The following is a 20308-nucleotide window of genomic DNA, read 5'->3' as shown; positions in this document are numbered from 1 at the left end:
CGGCATGTATGAAAAATAAATGCCTGTTCAAAATGAATATATCACAGCTCTTAGTCTTATGATCTCTCCTTTTTATAATGCAGTAAGAAAGTGAGGAAAGGTAAGTTTATGGCCTCTAGATCAAAACTCTGAGAGTTTGTTTGTGGTGGTTTTGTTTCACAAACAAGCTGCTTTATGGAAAAGAAGCTCAATTTGCCTTTATTGCATTTTCCATTAAGATGCATCCCCATTGTCGTGCAGTTGTCTCATTCAGTTGGAAGAAGACCTTCCAGAGTTAGTTGCAAACCGGATTTTCTTTCCAACTAATGTAAAAGTACGTGCCCAGGACACTCTCCGTGGCCAAATGATTGTGAAAGCTGAGGAACTGGTGTTTGTACCAGAACACCGTACTCATGGTTGCTTTGGATTTTCTAGTTGCATGAACATGCAGCCTATTTGGTGGACAGTTTGTGGGAGAGCTCTCAAGAACTGCTGAAGGACTGGGAATGTATGACAGAACTGCTCTTGGAGGAACCAGTCCAAGGAGAAGAAGGTATTTGTTTAACCTCTATATCGATATCACAGAATGTTGTTGATTATTCCTTTAAAAGATGCTTTCACTGTGAGTGGTAGAGGTATTTATGTTGTGATTTGTTTAGAAAGCAAATTTGAAGAAGATTTTAGCTTAATCCATTTTTAATGCACTTTGCTTCAAAAGCAGCATTTTCGTACTGTATTTTTCATCTGGGGAAGCCGGCTGTTCCCTAATATTAAAAGGAAAGGTTCCCTAATATTAAAGGCTAGGGCGTCTTGTCTTAATGTTTAAATAAGTAGTGCATACATGAACATTTCAATAAATTAAATAGCTAATACAATTTTGAATAAACTAGCACTTCAGATGGTGTTAATTAAATATGGAGCTTTTCCAGACAATGTTAAAACCTAATGAATTCTCAAGAGGAAAAAAAAAAAAAAGAGGATTCATTCACCGTTAGTTTCAAATCTCCGTTGGCTAATAATAGATCTGCATGCACAGGGTAGCCAGGAAAACTGGTGGCAAAGAGTCCCTAATGGTAATGAGTGTCATCCAAGATCCTTTATAATCCTTTAGAATTCTCCTGCTTCAGGGACCTTTGCAGGGGTTAAGTGGTTGAAAAATCAATGTACTCTTACTGCTTCTTCATCTCAGTGTTTCAAAATCTGACCTTTTGGTATCCACTTGCTACAATTGTGGTATTTATATGGTAATTTCCTTGGGAAATCAGGCATTTTGGTTCTTTGTTTCTGCATCGCCTAGTGGGGTTTAATCCTCTAGATGTGACCAGAAGAACTGCCTGAAAACCAGAAATAATACTTCCTTGGCAGAGAGAATATTTTGTAAGGGAGTGACAGTGAACAGTCAGTCGATCTCTGTCCTCCATGATGCTCTTTATTTTGTAGATCTTTGTTGCGTTCCCCTTCATTCATCCTTTTTCCAGACTCTGGACTTTTTCACTTCTGTCATATCAGTTGGAGATGATGGGAATGGTAATTCACAGAGCAAGCAAGAAAGCCTTGGTTTTATAAATGGGACAAAATGACGTCGTCTGTGTTGTTCACTATTCCCTGTGATTTACAACTGCATTCACAGATCTGTCATCTTTAAAATGTCTTGCACACAAATCAGAACTGACGTGACTTGTTGTTCTCCCTCCACAGCAATGTCTGACCGGCAGGAGAGTGCTCTGATCGAGCTGATGGTGTGTACCATCAGACAAGCTGCTGAGGCACATCCTCCTGTAGGAAGAGGCACTGGCAAGAGAGTAAGTGGTGCTGCCATAGGTAGCTCGGACCTTTGTGTGTTACCCTAGTAACAGAAAATCTTTGCCTACAATTCCACATTTTAACACTTTAGAATTCTATTTTTTCTAATTGGTATTTCCTGTTTCATTGAACATTTTTGAAGAAAAATAGTAGAAATTTCTGGACAGGTTTCATTTTTGTTTTTTCATTTTGAGTTTTGCATTGCCAAGTAATATAAATTTACAGCATGAAAATATTTTTAAAAGATTTTATAGGTGTTCTTTTTATCATACCCCTGGCTTACACCTATAATGTACTCACATCTATAGCCCTTAATGTTAAGTCTAGATTAGAACTGAAAGTGTAGAGCTCAGGATCAGAACAAGATTACCTCTGTCTTCGATAAAAAGGAATGTGCTGCTAAGGGAGACATAAAATTTGCAAAAAAAACCCAGCAGTACCTTCATCATGAGAGTAGTTGAGCACTGGAACAGCTGAGAATTTGTGCAGTTTCTGTCCTTGTCCTGGCTGGACAAAGCCCTGAGAGCCCTGGTCTGAGCCCTGAGCTGGAGGTGGGACTGGGACCAACCTGAATGCGTCTGTGGTTTTACGTATCCATCCTCTTTGGCCTCTTCCACTGGGAGCCCTAAAAACTTAAGAATTTAACATTCTTGACTGTATTGCAATCTAGCTGCCACTAGATTATGTTATAGTGACTGGGGACCAGTGGAATTCCATTCCTAAGGCTGGGCATGCACTTCTAAGCATTTCAGTATAAGTCACAAGGTCAGGGTGATCAACAGGCTTTCCACTGTATTCTCCATAAATTCAGCATCCACATTCCAAAAGAGTCTCAGCTTCCCAAACGTATTTTCCTGATTTTTGATAGTCCCCAATAATAGTATTTAGGTTAGACCAAAATGAAATAAACCCTTGTGAACATTTGGTACTTCTGTTAGGTTCTCTTCTGAATAATCCTAACTAGTTTATTAAAGAAAGCCACAGGCTTAATGAAGGTGCAGTCTGAAGACAGAATTAGCATTCTTTATTGTTAATCTAAATGCAGTTACTTAGCTTCTTAACATTTATGTGCCAAAAGCAGGTTAACCTCATGTCCAGAAACAGCATCCCAGGGAAAATCTCCAAGAAGCAATCAATTTAAACATACCTTAATTTATAAAGCATATTCTAAGAAATCCTAATTTGTTACACTTCAGAGGTGAGGGGGTAATCTATGAAAGCACTTACTCGAATTCACACAATCATGTATTACCCTGTGTTACCAAGACTGTATTGTCAGCACAACTTAACTGTGTTTTGTGTCTAGCTGCGAACTTGCCTAGCAGACAAAGCAACCTTTAAATTTAACAAAAATGTCATGGTTGTATTTTCTGTTTGGAGCACCAAATAATGTCACTATTAGCTTTCCGGGTATATTTTCTTTCACAAGGGTTCTACAGTTCACTTCAGCAAATTGCTTAGTCTTAGATTTTCAATGTCTGTATTTCTTCAAAGCTGAAGAAAACACTCCAATAAAATAAATTTCACCTTCTGAAGGATGATCAAAAGAGCCTCAAGATCATCCCGGGGACCCAGATTAATTAATAGCACCACTGAATTAGCAGTATTTGGTCAGCAGAACCTGTCTGGGTTGTTCGGGGGTGGGAGCCTGACTTGCTGCATTTATGTTGGCTTTTGCTGGCATGGCTGGTGTGGCACCAGCACTGGGGACAGGAGTTGTGGTGACAAACCCATTCCCCTTCACTTCCATGGTGGTTTTGGTTCTTTGCTGACAGAATAGGCTACCGGTCATTCAGGCACGTCTTTTGTTTCCCGCTGTTCCTCCTCCCTCACAGAGAGACATAGGTATGACATGTAGCTTTTGCTTCTTTTCAGTTAGATCATGAGTTGTGGGATGGTAACTGCAGGGATCTCTGACTTGTCAGGAGAGGTTTGTCGTGTTCTTGTGATCTCACTGGCGTATTCTCGGAGTTGAAATGGAAGCAGGTTTCTAATGATGCACTCACCGTCTTGTGAAGTAGTTTCTTCTCTGACATTAGCTTGTAACCTTTATTGTGCAGTCTGGCAGCTTTGCTACACATAAATCATTAGCTAATTTCAGTATTTTATTATCATCATTTGTTTTCAAAGTATTCTTTCCTTCTCTGAAGCCAAGAAGCCAGATCTAAGCTTTCATGAAGCATGCTGGTTTGATTATTGTCTCTATTCCCTCTTTCAAGGTGGTTTTGCTATGACAGCATTAGTAGCTTCAGTATATCTGTCAGTGAAATTTGTAAATGAGTTCTGTGAACTTGGATGTATGTTCTCACTGAGAATTACATTCCAGTTTAGAGATGAGGCCTTGAATCTGCTAATGAAAATCACTGTTACTGTGTGGTTTGGTTTTGGTTTTCTTAATTATACTTCAGTTTGCCCTGAGGTCTTATGTTAACACTTTGTTTGATGTGTGAAAGCCAGAGCTCAATTTGCTTGGAAGCAATAGCAAAACTTCCACTGACTTGGGTTATATTTGAATTTCAATCCTGAGAAAATGTTGATGTGTTGAGACAATATCATTGTGGATGATATAATATTTTCCTTTTCAATCACGGCTTCTTAGGACACATGGTCCTCCCATTTAATCACTCTTCAGTCCAAATGTGTTTGAGTTTTTTATTCCTTTCTCTTTTGATTTATTAAAAATATACTTGCATGGATTTGTGTTTGTAATGCACACTACAGAAAAATTAATGAATGCTATATGCAGAAATTGTATTTACTTTAGGTGTTTTTCATCATTTGCAGGTCTTGACAGCAAAAGAAAGAAAAACTCAGATAGACGACAGAAATAAATTGACTGAGCATTTCATTATTGCACTTCCCATGTTGCTATCAAAGGTACATTTTTCAACAAAATATCTCTCACCGTCATTTACAACTCTTTAAACTGTTTAGTTATGTAGTGTAGATGTTTATTTTTACTTCACTATGTTTTTCTTGTGTTTCAATGATGCTCTAGTATTCCGCTGATGCTGAGAAGGTTGCAAATCTCCTGCAAATCCCTCAGTATTTTGATCTGGAAATCTATAGCACGGGCAGGATGGAAAAGGTACAGTACGTGGGGCACGTCTGGGTGCTCTCAGGTATCTGATTACTATTCCTGTCACACCAGCCTGTGCCTTCATTTGGCATTTTACTAATCTGACCTTGATTTTAAATTCTTTGAATGATTTTTTCTTTGAGATTCATTGTTTGGGTAAGGTGAAAGCTGAATTTCTTTTCTGATCTCCAGCATCTGGATGCCTTACTGAAACAGATTAAGTTTGTTGTGGAAAAGCACGTGGAGTCAGACGTTCTCGAAGCCTGCAGCAAAACCTACAGCATTCTCTGTAGTGAAGAATACACAATCCAGAACAGAGTTGACATAGCCCACAGCCAGCTCATTGATGAATTTGTGGATCGATTCAACCATTCGGTAGAGGATCTGCTGCAGGAGGTTTGTTTTCTTAAAATTGAGTTAGACTGTCTAAAATACGCTATGATAAACTGCAGAAAAACCTTCTTACCAAGTCATGAAATTATCCATCTGAAGATGTAGTGCAGCAGCAACTATTTCATAATTAAAATTTTGAGCTGTTTCTCCATGTAGGGAATCCTTTGAACTGGCCATTCAGCCTGCAAAGCATTGATGCTGTAAAAACAAAGACCACAGGACGACTCTGCTTTTGAAAGTTTAGTCTGGTATTTAAACAGTGCACATAAGAAATTAAATGGAAGAATGGGTGAAAGCTGATGAAAAATGCAGAGAAAGGTGCATTTACGTTAATGCTTGTGGGGATTCCAGTAGTCCCAAATGGATATGCAGAATCAAGATTGGATTATGTCTTGGATGGAAGAGAGGATTTAGTAAAATATTTATAATGACATATTGAAAGAGCTCTGGAAAGAATGAAATAAAGATACAGGTCTGAAACCTGGAGGTATGTGGGATTTGCTCATAAGAATTCATCCTTCAAAATGCATAAGACAGAATACATTAAATTAGAATAGAAACGTTACCCCTTTTTTACTCGCTTTACATCAGCGTAACTTTGTGTAGCACTACTTAATTTGTTGTAATTCTCATGCTTTTTAAACATAACTTAAGGGCTACATAGATCTTTTTCTTCACTACTTCTAGTCATGCTCTGCACGGTGGCAGATACATTTAATTCCTAATGTGCATTTATAGGAAGTTAAGCTACAGTCTTTATTTTAGAATTGCATATCAAATAAAATAAGCTTTATCCTCTCTTTAATTAACATGCCACATACAGGCATATTGTATACTCACCTGTATGAGAGAGGGATGAGGACCGAGGGTTTCAGAGAAAAGCTGTGTCTGAAAGTCCTGTGAAAAATGAAGAATTAAGAATTTTAGCTCACTAAGGAAAAGGGGGTGGGGAGGTCAGACATGTGACGTAGAGGAAGATAGGGAGTAAAAACAGAGAAAAGTAGGAGAAAGCAAGAACGAAAACAGCAGTAGCAAGGATTTAACATGTTGGCCTTTGTGCTATTCTTTGCTGGGTGATACTTGGCAGAATAATTAATTTTAATAAGCATATTTCATCATTTTGAAGAGATTTTAAATCCAAAAATGTGCATACTTGTACCCCAGCACGTATCCCACTGCTTTATGGCTTCCTACTAGCTTGATAATGAGAGAAACATTGATTGACAATTGCATCTGAAGGCAGGAAAATGTCTTAATTGTTAGGCTTTCAGATACAAAAAATTCTCAAAGTGAAATGGAGAAGAAATATTGAAGTGGGTTTCTTGTTTCAGAAAGTTGCTGGAAACATTAAGTTTTGGAAGTACTTTATTTCCACTTGTTTCACTAAGAGAATTTGCTGTTCAGTTTGCATAATATTTTAGGATAATGATAGTTTTAAATGCCCAAAACAAAAAATTAGATTTAAATGAAAAGTTTTGGTTGAGTTGCGCAGTATTTATTCTTGGACTGTTGTTGCCCCAGATTTGTAAAATCTAAATTAAAAAAACCCACAAACACCTTCCATCCCGTTATGAATGTATGTCAGCCACTGGAAAATCTGGAGTCAGTTTTGGTGTGAACGTAAACCCTCAAAGAAGTCTGCTCCTCCTGGTGCAGTAATGTTCTCTGCTGGGTGGCTGAACTCTCTTAATGGATTTTCTTCCGTTTTCAGGGAGAAGAAGCTGATGACGATGATATATACAATGTGCTCTCCACATTAAAGCGGTTAACCTCTTTTCACAAGTAGGTGATTTTTTTCTCTCAAAAATTTGCTAGGTTAATTTTCTCATTTCAGTGAGTATCAGATTGATGAATGATTAGTGACATTTGTCGGTATAACCTCGGGTTAATCTGGGTCCTTGCTTAGTTAATGCCATTACTTTTACAGCTTCGATTTGCAAGTGCTGTACCATCCCTTGCACTAAACACTTTTACACTTTGAGTGTTTTACTAGAAGTCATACTCTGCTGCAGGGCAGCCAGCCAGTGCACAAGGGACACTTCTTACCTCCAACACCAGTGGATGCAGGCCAAATCTTCACTTTGAGCCCCAGCTTAGCAGAGTTGTTTCTCTTAGTTTCTCATGCCATTGAGGTCTTTCTCATCCAAATTACAGAAATAAGTAGTAGTAACAATAATAACTAATAGTTTATGGTGAGAGCCTGGCATGCTTTTCCTGCAGAAATGCCAGAAATAGTTTCTAGTTGAATTGTGGGCCAAGTCTCACTGTGTGGATTGCACAGAAACTCCGTCACTAAGCAGATCAACCCAGAAAATTTCACTTGAATTTTGGAGCACAGCACAAAGTCCTAATCTTCCCTTCCTATCAGCTGTAGGAAGTGATTGCTCCTGGTCAGCAGGTGATAAAGTTTCATCTGCAGGTGGCTGGGAGTCACAGATCATTTCTTCCTTATCACAAGATGTGTGAGGACCTTGCTTTTGCCACCTCTTTTACACCAATTATTTTTAGTGATTTAATACTTTGTTTTCTGTGCTTAGTCTTCACTTATCCTGAATTCGGCATTGCATCATTGTATGAAATGGTTCTGCAATATCTGCTCTTTGTTTCCATTCAACAAGAGTCTCACAGAGATCATTAAGTCGTTACTAATTTCTATAGTGCAGCAGGCTGACACATGTGCAAATGAGCTTTTCAGTCTCCCTGGTAACACGCTCGAGCCACTTCTGCCGTTCCTGAGTGGACTGGTGAAAGCTGTAGTTCACATCCAAGAAGGAAACACACATCTTAAGGCCTTTCTGAGAGTTTCCCATATGGATTTCTTCTTTTAGGGTTCCAAAACTCAAGAGAGTTAATTCAGACTAGAAAGAAAGCTTTGTAGAAAGACACTTAAGTCAGGTTTGGGGACATCTACCTTCGCCTTCAAACACAGGAAAGAAAATAATCAAATCTAAAAAGCTGAAGATCAACTGTTTATAATTTCTCAGCTGATTTGTTATTTATGATTGAAGTTCAATGGGAATTCCTAATTAATATCTGCTTGCATATAAAGAAGTAATGAAATGTTTTCATTACTCTACTGAAAGTTACATCCGATGTGATTTCTTTGTGAAAGGAAACAATCGTACCATCCAAGACAGGCCTTTTGCTGAACCTTTGGCTATGAGATCAGGATCTTCAATTCAAAACTCGCAAGGAGCATTCTCATCTCAGAGAACGACGGCTGTTGTCTGATGTTGTCATTGTCTGTTATCAGCTGGGAGCCAAAAGAAATTAAATCAAGAGATGTTAAAATTGCAGGCTAATAACTGATACCTTTCAGATCTTCTAGAAGTGCACTGATAAAGTAGTTGCTGAGGCTTCAAAAAGAAACAAGTTCCTCTTTCCTTCTAGTGAGAGAAATTCCACTCTCCCTTATCTGCACTTGTATTTCCTTGGTAGTTGCTGCTTCTTCATATTCTAGGTAAAAGAAGCCCAGCGACTTGAAAAAAAACATGGCAGGGGATTATCAGAAAATCCTTCCAGACCAAAAAGCTTCTGTACGGAAGCTTCTATATTTCCCAAGCCTGAGCTAATCCTCTTTCTGAGAGCGTCATGGCAACAAAGGGCTCACAGCACTTTTTAATTCATGTTTTTTCATCAAACACAGATATCGATATTCCAATACAAATGAAATTCATCATTATGATGTTTGTTTCCAAGCTTTCAGAAAATAATAAATTTTCTTCACGTTTTCTGAATAGAAGAACTGGGGTATATACTTGGGTTTCTCTTTCTTGCAGGGTCTCACTGATATTTTCAACATTTGTTTCTTTCCTGAAGTACATGGAGACAATTTTTCTATACTGACTCCAGCCCAATTCAGCTGAGCTTTTACACGTAACACATGGGTGCTGTTGCAGTTTGTATGCTGCAACATTGTCATTTCTTACTTAGTTACTGCAGTTAGTTCAATGCAAGACACATGAATCTCAAGCATCATCTCCATTACTCTGCATGTGCCCTTTCGATGCTGTCTTGTATATATAACATTGTTTCACATTTAGAAATCAAAATTGTTGGTATCACTGTCCAGTAGTCCTCAAATATGATGTGGAATTTGATTCCTTCCTGCCTCCACACTGACTTAGTAAGCTGACAATGGCTACAATTAACTCTCCAGGTATCAGTCATGTTTTGATCAGTCAGGACACTTCCAAGATAGGTAAATTCACTGTCAGGCCAGCAGATCTTTTCTTCTGGTTGTAGAAACCCTTTGCTTAACCTTTTTTTCTGGTAACTGACTAGTACATCCTTCAGACTAAGTTACTTAGAAGTTTGTTATATCCAGGAGAAGCAGAAATGATGATAAATGAACCCTCAGTAGAGAAATTGGACTGTATCTATTCAAAGCCCAAGGTACAGCTTCTCTCACTTCATGCTCCGTTAAAAAGAGCAGCAGTTTTGAGGGTAGAGAGATCACCTCTTCTAAAAGGAAGTTTTCTAAGCTGCTGCTTTCCATGCTTTCAGAAACACTGCAGAACTGGTAGCTTTATCTGACCACCTTCTGACAGAAAGGTGCCCCAGCAGACACTGCTGTCTATAGGGATAAAAACAAACCCTCGATGAAATGTTGGGCCTTGTTCATCGTCATCCATGAAGACTTTCTGACATGGGAGAGACTAAGAGAAAATTCTGTCTTGTGTGAATTTTCATTCGTAGAACCTCTGTGGAGAATTGTATTGTGTCCAAAGTACTTTTATAATTATTGTTTGGATTGCTAAGTACTTCAAAAGAGCTGAAGGTGAACCAGAACATGCCTAAATTTAATGTGGAGGCTCTTCTTTACAGAAGCTTATACTGAAAAACCCTATGCAACTTGTACATAGTTAGAAGTTTTCAGCTTGGGAAGCTGAAAAGCTCTTCCTGGGATGAGCAGCTAGGCCAGGCTCAGTGCAAAGAGCTGAGCTGCTAGGCCAGGCTCAGTGCAAAGAGCTGAGCTGCTGCCAGCTGTCCAGCCATGGGGCACGGCCCTGTGACGGCTGCCTGACACACCAGGGTCTACGGTGAAAACACAGAAATGAGAGTTTTTCCTTTCGTATTCTCTGTAGGATAACCTATGCTTGATATCTGCCTCTGCACACTGAGGAGATTTTACTGCTTTAATTACAGCACTGTAATTAAGGAGGTACAACTCTGCCTTGCTAGCAACCCTGTGGTTTGCGGAAGCAGCATCTGTGTGCTTAACATCACTAGTCAGAGGCAGTTCTCTGACAGCCTGTAATTTAGATGTGAAACATTGTACTGCCATACTCCGAAGACCATCTAAAGACCATCTAGGATGTAAGGCAGGGGGAGTATTTTTACTTTTTAAGTTTTCCTATTGTTCTATTCATGGATTTGAATGAAAGTCAAGATGCACCTTAATGATACAACCCTAGAGTGCATACTTAGTTTTGGCTCAAAGGCATTAGTTGTTACCTTTTCTGTGAAACTTTCATCAGCGAGATTTTCCAGGGCTACCATGCTCCAGACTGGGAAGCATTTCATACTAGGGGTTTTAATAGGATCCTGGCATTCCCAGTCTTCAGTTCAACCTCTGTCTGTTTCTGAACCACAGAATTATTCTTTCTGGCTGAGGAGAGTAGTTATTTAAACAAAGCCAGGCAGCTCCAAAGCAGGGCAGACACAAAAGGGTGGGAAAAGGGAGCACATCTTGGTGATCAAGGTGCTGGGATGAAAAGGGAACCTGATGCAAGTGCTTTATCTAATGCAGACTTGCCAGTTCAGTCTGAGCATCCCTTCTTCCAGGTGAGTATTTCCATGACCAAGTTTCTGATTATTCTGAGGTGACTTGCTCTTTTGCAAACATATTATAAATAGTTTCAAATTATCTCAGTTTAATACCACTGCAGAAAAATGTGTTAAAGCTATTTTTTTTGTGAGAGAGAATTTTTGGCTTTCAGGTAACCTAATGTTTTGTAATTTATTCTGTATTTCTCAATTGTGTATTAAAAAAGCTACATCATAAGCAGCTGAAGTCTGTAAGGCTGTAGAATATATGTTGCTAATCTCATTCGTATTCTTCTCGCTGACAAATCAGATTGGTACAACTGAAATGTCAAACAATGAATAGGGAGTGGCAGCTACCATCACTGTCTCATATACATGTATTTCATGCTGTCTTCATTTGGATACTTCAGGATATTTAATACCTAGTGATAATGGATATTTCTCAAAACGATACCGCAGAAAAATATGTAACTTTATTCTGCTCTAAGCCATTTTTCATTCGGTATATGCTGCTAGAGTTTAGGTGCAGTTTCTGCTCCAAAGCCGGAGAAGTACCTGCTGGAGTTCTGTCAGTGTTGAGAACCAAGGAGGAAAGATGATTGAGAGGCAACACTGAGAAGGAGCTTGTGACTCCACTTAAGTAATGCTTCAAGATGTATGATATGCAAAAATCCCATGTAGTAAAATGCTTTTCCTCAGTTGCCAGGAAGCCAAACTTCTGCTTTTCTCGTGGTGTGAACTAATTGTGCAGCTGCTTTGTCAGCAGGTCGTATTGTCTCAGCTTTGCAAAAACACCAAACCGCTCGCTGAGCTGCCAGGTCAGAATATGCTCTCACTGTGATGGGAGTTTTGAGGAGCATAACTAATCTGTCTTTATTACTTCTTGTTCTAGTGCTCACGATCTCACCAAATGGGATCTGTTCAGTAACTGCTACAGATTACTAAGAACTGGAATTGAACATGGAGCTATGCCAGAACAGGTACAGTGAGCAACACCTGCACTGCATCGTTTGGGGATGCAAAGTGAAGAGTCTGGTCGTAGAGAAGTTCAAAAGATCAGTGCACTAGACTGCAGTTATTTGGGAAAAACATGGAGGTTTGAATTACATTTATATTGTAGTGAGGCACTGTCTAGGAGGTGAAAACTCATGGATTCTGGGTTGAGCTACTTGCTTCACCTTTCTTATCTGTAAAGTGAGGAATAAGTGATGTTGCTGGCTGTGAAAAGGAACACGTAAATCATGATGTTTGCACCGAAACCAAACATCTGAAAATCTTGGCTGCAATTAGAATTATCACAAATGATTATTGTGCATTGAAGGTAAGATGGAAGCTTATGAAAACCAAGAAACAAGAAGAGCAATTTAGCAGGGATGCTGGGCAACCTTCCCAGTGGAGTTCTTTAGTGAACACATCTTGGACTTCGTTTCCTCCTGCTTTGGTTTTAGTCTTCTCATGGATGAGCACATGGACCATTTCAGATTATCCCAGGATTCCAGTTTAAAATGCAGACTGCCTACTCCAGTATTACAGCACATTTTAAGTTATAATTTTATTTCAATTAGAAGTCAGTTGTTAATTCTAACACAACTTAATTTAGAAAAAAATAAATCTCATTAAATTCTGTAGAAGTATTTTCTAACAAGGACCCCATGGAGGGTGCGTTGCTGCACACCGAGTGAAAGTCACGGCTTTAAGCTGTGGGACCTTCAGCTGTGTGTGCGGTTGTTACTTGTGTTGGAATTGTGCTACCTGTCCCTGCAACCGCCAGCCAGCTTCAGTTGCTGGGTTTGACTGTGGTACGGCTCCCGAAACACTTCTGTAAGAGTTTAGGAAAAAAGGTCTGAAATGGGAACTCTCCTCAGTGTTTCTTTCCCCGGTCCGCTAGAAGGAGTTTGCTGAAAAGGAATGCTTTGGTCTTTACTGCTGCCTTTTAAATAAGTGTTTTGTGAAGCAATTAGAGCTGTTACAACTTGATTTATTGTACACAGAACCAAACTCCATTTTTTATATTTTTCACAACTAAAATAGATTTGAAATTTTAAAAAGACACCATGGATGCTTTTATGAGCACCATATAAGAGCCTAGTCTTCTCTATGAAAAAAATCTCTATTTTCTTCCTTTTTTTAGAAGTTGGGCTACATGTTAATTTGACAACGGAACAAATTTTCAGACTGTTTTAGTAGTGAAGTCACATTTAGAGGTATTTAAACAGATGCTTTGGAACTGAGATATGTAGGTGTGGGGCTGTTCTTTGCCATGCTGTGACATCACCTCTTGCAATAACGCACTGTTTTCTGCTGTTTCCCAGCATTTACACAATATTTTTTTCACCTATAGTAGGCTGGTTTCTTATTGCACCAAACTGACTAAGGAAAAACATAATATCCTCGAAAACAAGACGTACTCCCTAAGAGCTGCTCCTATTTCTTCTCCCCAGAATGCAGTATGAATTTTACATACGCTTCACTGATCCACTTGATATTTGCAACGTGCTGGGATTCTGTGTGTTCCCTCTGTTACAGATCGTTGTTCAGGCGCTGCAGTGTTCCCATTACTCCATTCTCTGGCAGCTGGTGAAGATCACCGAAGGCTCCCCGTCCAAAGTGAGTAGGCGTTTGGTCGTACAGATTTTACTACAGAAACAGATCTTGCCTGAAAGGGCACTAGACCTGATTCTCTGTAACTCCACCCACTGCACAGTCATTTTATGTTGGCATGAAACAGATATAAAATGTTGGTGTTTTGATTTATTTGATTTCAGGATCTGTTTAACATCATGCATGTATCTAAATAAGCTATACAAAAAGCAGAAGCTTGTCTTTATTAGAATTTGATATTAATACTAGCTGATATTATATTTTAATTGCTGAAGACACTAAATGCACTCTATTGTGAGTACAGCAGTTTGTGTGAAGAGATAAGACAGTGCTTATCTAATAGTTGTTGGCCATATTGTTGATCTGTACACCACAGATAGCTTAATATTTACGTGTATTTACCTGGTTTGCCTTTTACTTACATCTTTTATGTTGCTAAATAAAAACGTAAGGTTACTAGCACTGACAATTACTAATGAAAAGTGTACATAAGTGTAATGTAGTAAGGACAGTGTCACACGTAACTTGTTTGTTATACTTAGCTTTTCCAGGACCTTTCCTTAGCTCTTTTCTCGATTAGAGGCAAACATCCTGTCTTTTTAGGGCTTTTTCAAAAGTCATACATCAAATTAAAATGGTATGAAAACTGAAATAGTAAGTGTACTTCCCCATCAACATCAAAACGAAAAAGATGCTGTACTAAAGTATTACTAAAATAAGCATTTTATGCACATAAAAATGATAAAAATACATTGTAAATTCTTTAAGTTGTTTCAAATATTGACATTTAAAAATAGCTACTAGAAAAAAAAAAAGGTATTCTTTATTCTTCCTTTTGTTCCCATTTTCCCCTCTCAGCTTCTTTACCTTCTTTCTCTTTAGCATGCTGGTAGTATATAATACTGTAACTTATATAACCTTATAACTGAGAAAACTGTATACATTCCATTTGTTTTAAATGAACTCAGCATCTCATCCCAGGAAAGCATCCACAGCCATCCCAGCATTGTTATCCTTAGGGAGGAACTTCACTTCGACAGGGGGAGCTCAGTAACTCAGGAAATCCAGGAGCCCTACGTTGCTTCAACCCTGACGTCCATAAAACCCACACACTGAATCTCATCCTAAAGCTTCTCCAGTAAGGAAACTGGGCAGCTGGTTACTGTGTAGCAAGGCACTTGGGTATGCGGAACCTGGTGGACTCTCCAACCCTGGACACCATCTTCAACACCTTTTATTAAATTTTTCCCCGTGTGCCCTTGACCTTTGGGTCTTGCCAGGTGTCTTACGGCTCCTGAAGAGGCCCAGTGACTCTGTCATCTTCTTTGCTGGGCCCCTTGAGCAGCAGTGCCCCTTCTATCCTTGCTCTGGGTGCAAATGCTGAGGCACAGAGCAGTTGGTAGGATTCTCATCTCCCTTCACTGAGTTTCTCCATTTTCCTAAACTCAATACAGTAAATCACTGCAGTATAATGCAGCTGGTGCAGGGCAATAGTTGTCAGCATTACTGGAAAAAAGTTTCATGTTTTCTTGTGTCTAAATTATAGCAAAAGGCACTTATCATAAACTACAGCTAGTGACTAACATATACATATCTGCATTGGATGTGGTGAGAAGCTTTGCATTTTGGTGTCAAAGTGCCATGTGGACTGTTTGCAGTATTGCCATGATGGTCCAGTTAAACTGAAAAAGACCTTTATTTATTTCAGTGGCAAGGTTTTTCTTGCGGACAAGCTTAGTGCAATTATATGGCTTTGCCTACTTTTTCAAAATAGGCTACTTTTATACAAGACATTGTTTTATGAGATGAATGCAGAATAGCCTTGATCTCCCATGTATTTCTAATACTGCTCTGATTGGCATTAGTCATAACATAGTTCATAGGAGTGGAACTGTGAAGGCCCGTTGAGAATGGCCATTCAAAGAACAAGTCAATTCTGCTTCTGGAATCCCCAGTGAAAATAATAATGACTCTGACCTAGAGAGCTGTTGTTAACTTACTGTTTGGGGTTTTACACCACTCCCTACTAAAATCATGACTGTTGTGCGTGCTTGGTTCCAGAGGAGCGCTGTGTTAATGCCCTTCAGTTCCTACCTGCCCAGCAGCCTCAGCTGTGCCCACAACAGAAATGGGATGGGGTTTTTTTCTATCAAATTTCCCACTGGAGTTTGTTGACTGTGAAAATAAATCTGATCTGCACTATATCTGTTGTTTAGTCCATTAGGAGATAATTTTGCCCATGCTTGTTTTATAAGCGATGATTTAGGTTTATAAATTAGCAGACATTAAGGGGGATGACTTCTAAAGTATGATGTATGGGAAGACAAAGGCATTAACGTGAGCATCTCAAAATGAAAAACAGTGTGTTTCATGAGCACTTTTTAAGTATGCAGGCTTTTACAGGAAGATTTCTGACAGAGTTTTACCATGCAGGTCCATCCAGCTTGCTAGTGTTCCTGTGCTGGAGCTGTAATGATCTAAGGACAGGGAGGTGATGCTTTGTAGGCTGAAGCAGTATCTTTAGTAGACCAATGGATATAGCTGTAAAAATTAGAGAGGCTTTTAGACACACACACCTTTCGTGTTTGAAGTAAAAGCAGAAGATTGCAAGCAAAATACAAGCTGAGAACAGCAGCTTAGTTTCTATTTACATACAGATCAGGTAAACTTCCTCTGAAAGAAAAGGTCATTGGTAGCAGTGGGGAGTGGGAGCAGGGGAAGGCAGGTGGTAGGACGGTTACTGGGAGGAAAGTAGGAACTGGATAGTGGGGAAGAGACCGAAGATGAACGATGAAAAGGCTAATGAAGAGAAGGGAATTTATAATATGTCATAAAACTAATCCTGAGTCCTTGTTCACCTGTATCCAGTACATTGATCAGTTTTGGTTCCCAAGCTCATGTTCAGAAGATGATTTTTTAGTTTTCCCTCGAGGATCCAGGCCGAGAGATTAGAGGTGGAGGGATTGATTTGTAAGAAATGTTCATCTGCTGCCAGCTGGATGATTTGTCTGAATTCATGCTGGCAAATAGTAGCTACTCTGTTTCACCTGCTTAGTTACATGGAGGCATTCAAGGAACAGGATAAAGTTATTAACATTTTGGAATTGAGTACAGGATATGAGGATGTTAGTGTTTTGTTTGAGGGAATATTTATTTTGGTAGTAGTGGGCATATATTGGCAAGTTTTACATTTCTTTATCAGGTATTCTCTGACTCCATTAGGTGGATATATTATTGCAGGGAGTTTGCAGGCAGGATGGGTAGTTCAGGTGAGGTTTCTTTCCAAATGAGTTCTTGAGTAGAGCTCAAAATTGCTTAATAATTTTGTGTATTGATTCTAGTGTGGAATCATACATGACAACCAGAGCTATACAACTGGGAACAGAATCTTTTTGGAATGGAATTATTTTTTATCTGGTGTTCAGATGGCTCTTCCTATTATACAGCCTCTTTCCCGAGAGGACTGTCCTTGTTTGGAAAGTGTCCTGGCATTACACCCAAGCCCAGGGTACATTTATTGCTTTCTGAGGGACACTTTATATTACAGCTGTACTGTTTTGGATTATGGCTGACCACATGAGGCTGGGTGTGCTGGTCCACAGGCCTCAGATGTGTGGCAGGGGAAAACTGTTTGACTTTTGTGGTTTAAATCAAATTAGAATCAAGTCAGCTCATTGATTTATTACCAAAACATGATTAATCTGCAGTCACTGCAACACATCTCCAGGATGAGTATCAGCTTTTCAGCAGGTAAACCAGGATACTTGACACTTTTACAATGCTAAGGAACACCTACAAATTTTGAACTACCCTTCTGTAACTGTTCACAAATTACTCTCATCCCCTCCCCAAGACACACATGCAATGTTAAATTACATGTTGCACTTCTTTAGGGACGAGACCCACTGCTGATATGTGGGTGCTCCAGCTTTGTGTGTACCCACACCCACAGAGCACGCAGTCACATACCTGTGCTCGAGGTGGGGGTTCCCACGTTGCAACCCACACTGACAGTCCTTCGGATGGGTGCAGGCTTCCTACAGCTCCCAGCAGAGAGGGTGGGCCACAAGTTGTAATGTTGGGTTGTTTGACTGCTGCTCTGTTCCACCTCCAGATCCCTCCCCATGATTGCACCTTTTCTTGTTGCTTTTGTACTTCTTGTCAAAGTGACTGATCCTTTTCTCAAAAGTTTCTTGGTAATCTTCTGGTTACTGTTTAATCTGGTCATTTTAAGCAAATTCATTGTTAACTTTCCTCTTAGCATTATCGTTTTTTAGGCAAACACCTCCTCAGAACAGGTAATTTTGGATGTTCCGCTCACAGGCACTGCTGCACTCATGTTCTCATTGTATCAGCTGCTGTTTATCCAGGGTACTCTGCAGATTCCCCCACACTATGTGATACTGCTGGCAGATTCCAATTTTAATCATAGAGCTTAAGGACGTGATATCAGCATAAAAATGTTTCAAAGACATTTGAATATAAGGATGATAATTACTCATTATTTGAATTACTAAGGAAGTCCAAATTATCTGCGCAATTATGAAGATTCCACCAGTTAAATACTGCATGGAGTTGGGGCAGAGTTATTTTAAAACTCTTTTCCAAGGTGGCCAGTGGAAAAATAAGGGCATACAGTGGAGTCAGTATCTAAGATCTGAAAGAACAAAATGATTGCTAAAAGGAAGGTTGCAGCAGGTTAGGATGAAATGTGTAAGCCTGGAAATATCCAGAGTCAAGAGCTCTGATCTTTGGTTGTCATCTTGTCCATGTTCAGAGGAGGCTGAGGCCATGGCTGTTGGGAAGCAGCACAGTATTGGGGGAAGTGGTTTATATGGTGTAGCTTTTGGGAACAACCTGTTGTAGCCTAGAGAAAAACTGTTCTTCACGTGAAAAGGGGCTTGGGGATGGTTGCAAAGGAAGCTGGTAATTTCTCAGCAAAAGTTCTCGTCTGTAGATCTTGGGGAACAGATACTATCTCAAGGTAGGAGACTTGGGGATTAGATGATACAGCTGTTGTTTCCAGCTAGATTTCTTTGTGTATTCAACAAACCACGTGCTCAGGACCATTATACTATGCACTGTACATGTATGTAATGAAAAGGAAATATTAGCAGAAGAATAGAGTCCAAAATCTTAGAACAGTGAAAAAAAAACATGACTAGAGCAAACATTCAGAGGTAAGACAAAAGCAAAACAGTCCTGAGCGAGCAGCAGCCAGACGAGCCTAATGCATGGTGGTACAGAGTGATTAGCAGGCAGAGGGATTAGGAGAGGGGATTTAAAGAACAACATAGTGACTTGGTGACTTTTCATATTCATATGGGTTCAATGAGAGAAAGCACGAAATGCTGAAGGGAAGAAGAGAGTCACAAGGGGCAAAAGGCTGGATTGTGTTCCACAGTCGAAAGCCAATTGCTCTTGAACACTGTAAAGTTTGTTGAAGACTTGGAGTTGCAAGGAGAAGGAAATTAATACTGCAAATAAGGAATTTAGAAGAAAGGCAATACGAAAATAGGAAGAAAACCACTGGGTTTGTTAGATTAACGTCGCAAAAGCACAGCATTTCCACATGGCTTCAATGGGAGGGGGGGGGAAAAGCTTAAATTTAAAGCTGGAAAGTAACTGAAGAATTATAGATGGAAGTGTCATGATGCCACCACCACAGGTGGTGGCAAAGCCAATACATGTCCTTGCTCTTAGCAACTCTTGTTCCTGCCATGGACTAGTTAAATTTGAAGATACTATGGTGTACAGTTCAAGAAAGGGTTATTTCTGTGCTGGCTGACGTTAGTGATCCAGTTCGCAGTGTAACCCCCTACTTTCACCCTAGACGCCAAGAAGATGTTGTCTTTTTTTCTAGCAGTTTTTGTGCTGAAGCCAGCGTTCCAGGCAATCACACCTCGGGAGCCTTGGCTGTGTGCCTGAGAAGGGGAAAAGACTTGAAAGTCTAATTGATCTTATTTTTTCCCATTCTCTCTGTTTTAAAAAAATCACCGCTCTCTAGTAGTCTGGGGATTTCTCCCAATTTAGAGAAGTTGCAGATGGCTCTGTTGCACGGTTCAGTCAGGCGTTCTTTTGCTGTCTATAACTTTTCAAAACAAATCTTTGTCATGCTATCAAGAGAGACGATAATAAATAATGTGTACCTATGTGTTACTCATTCTTTGACAGAAAGAAAAATGGGACACCTGCTCATTCACTTTTTAACCTTTATATAGGATTTTTCACAGGTTTTAGTTTCTCTGTTGAATGCATTAACATATAAATGGAAGATGGTTGTGATAGAAAGTAAGAAGTTATTAAAGTGATTGTAATCCTGATGTTGAAAGCCGTAAATCAGATTATTATGTAACAGAGAACTGAGAAGCCTGGCACAGGTCCTAGGTAAAGTCTTGGACTGGCTGATAGAAAACACAGGAAGGAATAAATATTAGAAATTTGTTCTTGAGAAAATTGCATTTTTGACTGATAAGGAAACTGGTTGAAATACCAGTTTCTGTAAGACTTGAGTATAACATTGCTTTTCAGGTGGATATATGAATTTGATGTATTCATATTCAATAACTCAAAGCTGATTAATATATTGGAAAAAAAATGTAAGTTGGAACTCATCACACAAGGGAATTAGTTTCTGGGGCATTCCAGACAGATCTGTTCTCTGCTAAAAGCTGATCGTTTTTA

General features: G+C 39.4%; 1 protein-coding gene across 2 annotated transcripts in view; it reads left to right on the top strand.

Moving 5' to 3' along the window:
* The window catches only part of STAG1 (STAG1 cohesin complex component), a 177794-nt gene that overhangs the window by 132155 nt on the left and 25331 nt on the right, over positions 1-20308 (top strand). For both annotated transcript variants that reach the window (XM_065844443.2, XM_071812389.1), the window contains 8 exons: positions 415-532; positions 1678-1781; positions 4567-4659; positions 4781-4870; positions 5054-5257; positions 6966-7036; positions 11916-12003; positions 13550-13630. In XM_065844443.2, the coding sequence (XP_065700515.1) occupies positions 415-532; positions 1678-1781; positions 4567-4659; positions 4781-4870; positions 5054-5257; positions 6966-7036; positions 11916-12003; positions 13550-13630 (849 nt within the window). The remainder of the gene's footprint in view (positions 1-414; positions 533-1677; positions 1782-4566; positions 4660-4780; positions 4871-5053; positions 5258-6965; positions 7037-11915; positions 12004-13549; positions 13631-20308) is intronic.

Source organism: Patagioenas fasciata, chromosome 9 (genome assembly GCF_037038585.1).
Source record: "Patagioenas fasciata isolate bPatFas1 chromosome 9, bPatFas1.hap1, whole genome shotgun sequence".
In the NCBI taxonomy this organism is placed as follows: Eukaryota; Metazoa; Chordata; class Aves; order Columbiformes; family Columbidae; genus Patagioenas; species Patagioenas fasciata.
This window is presented reverse-complemented; position numbering and strand designations above follow the sequence as displayed.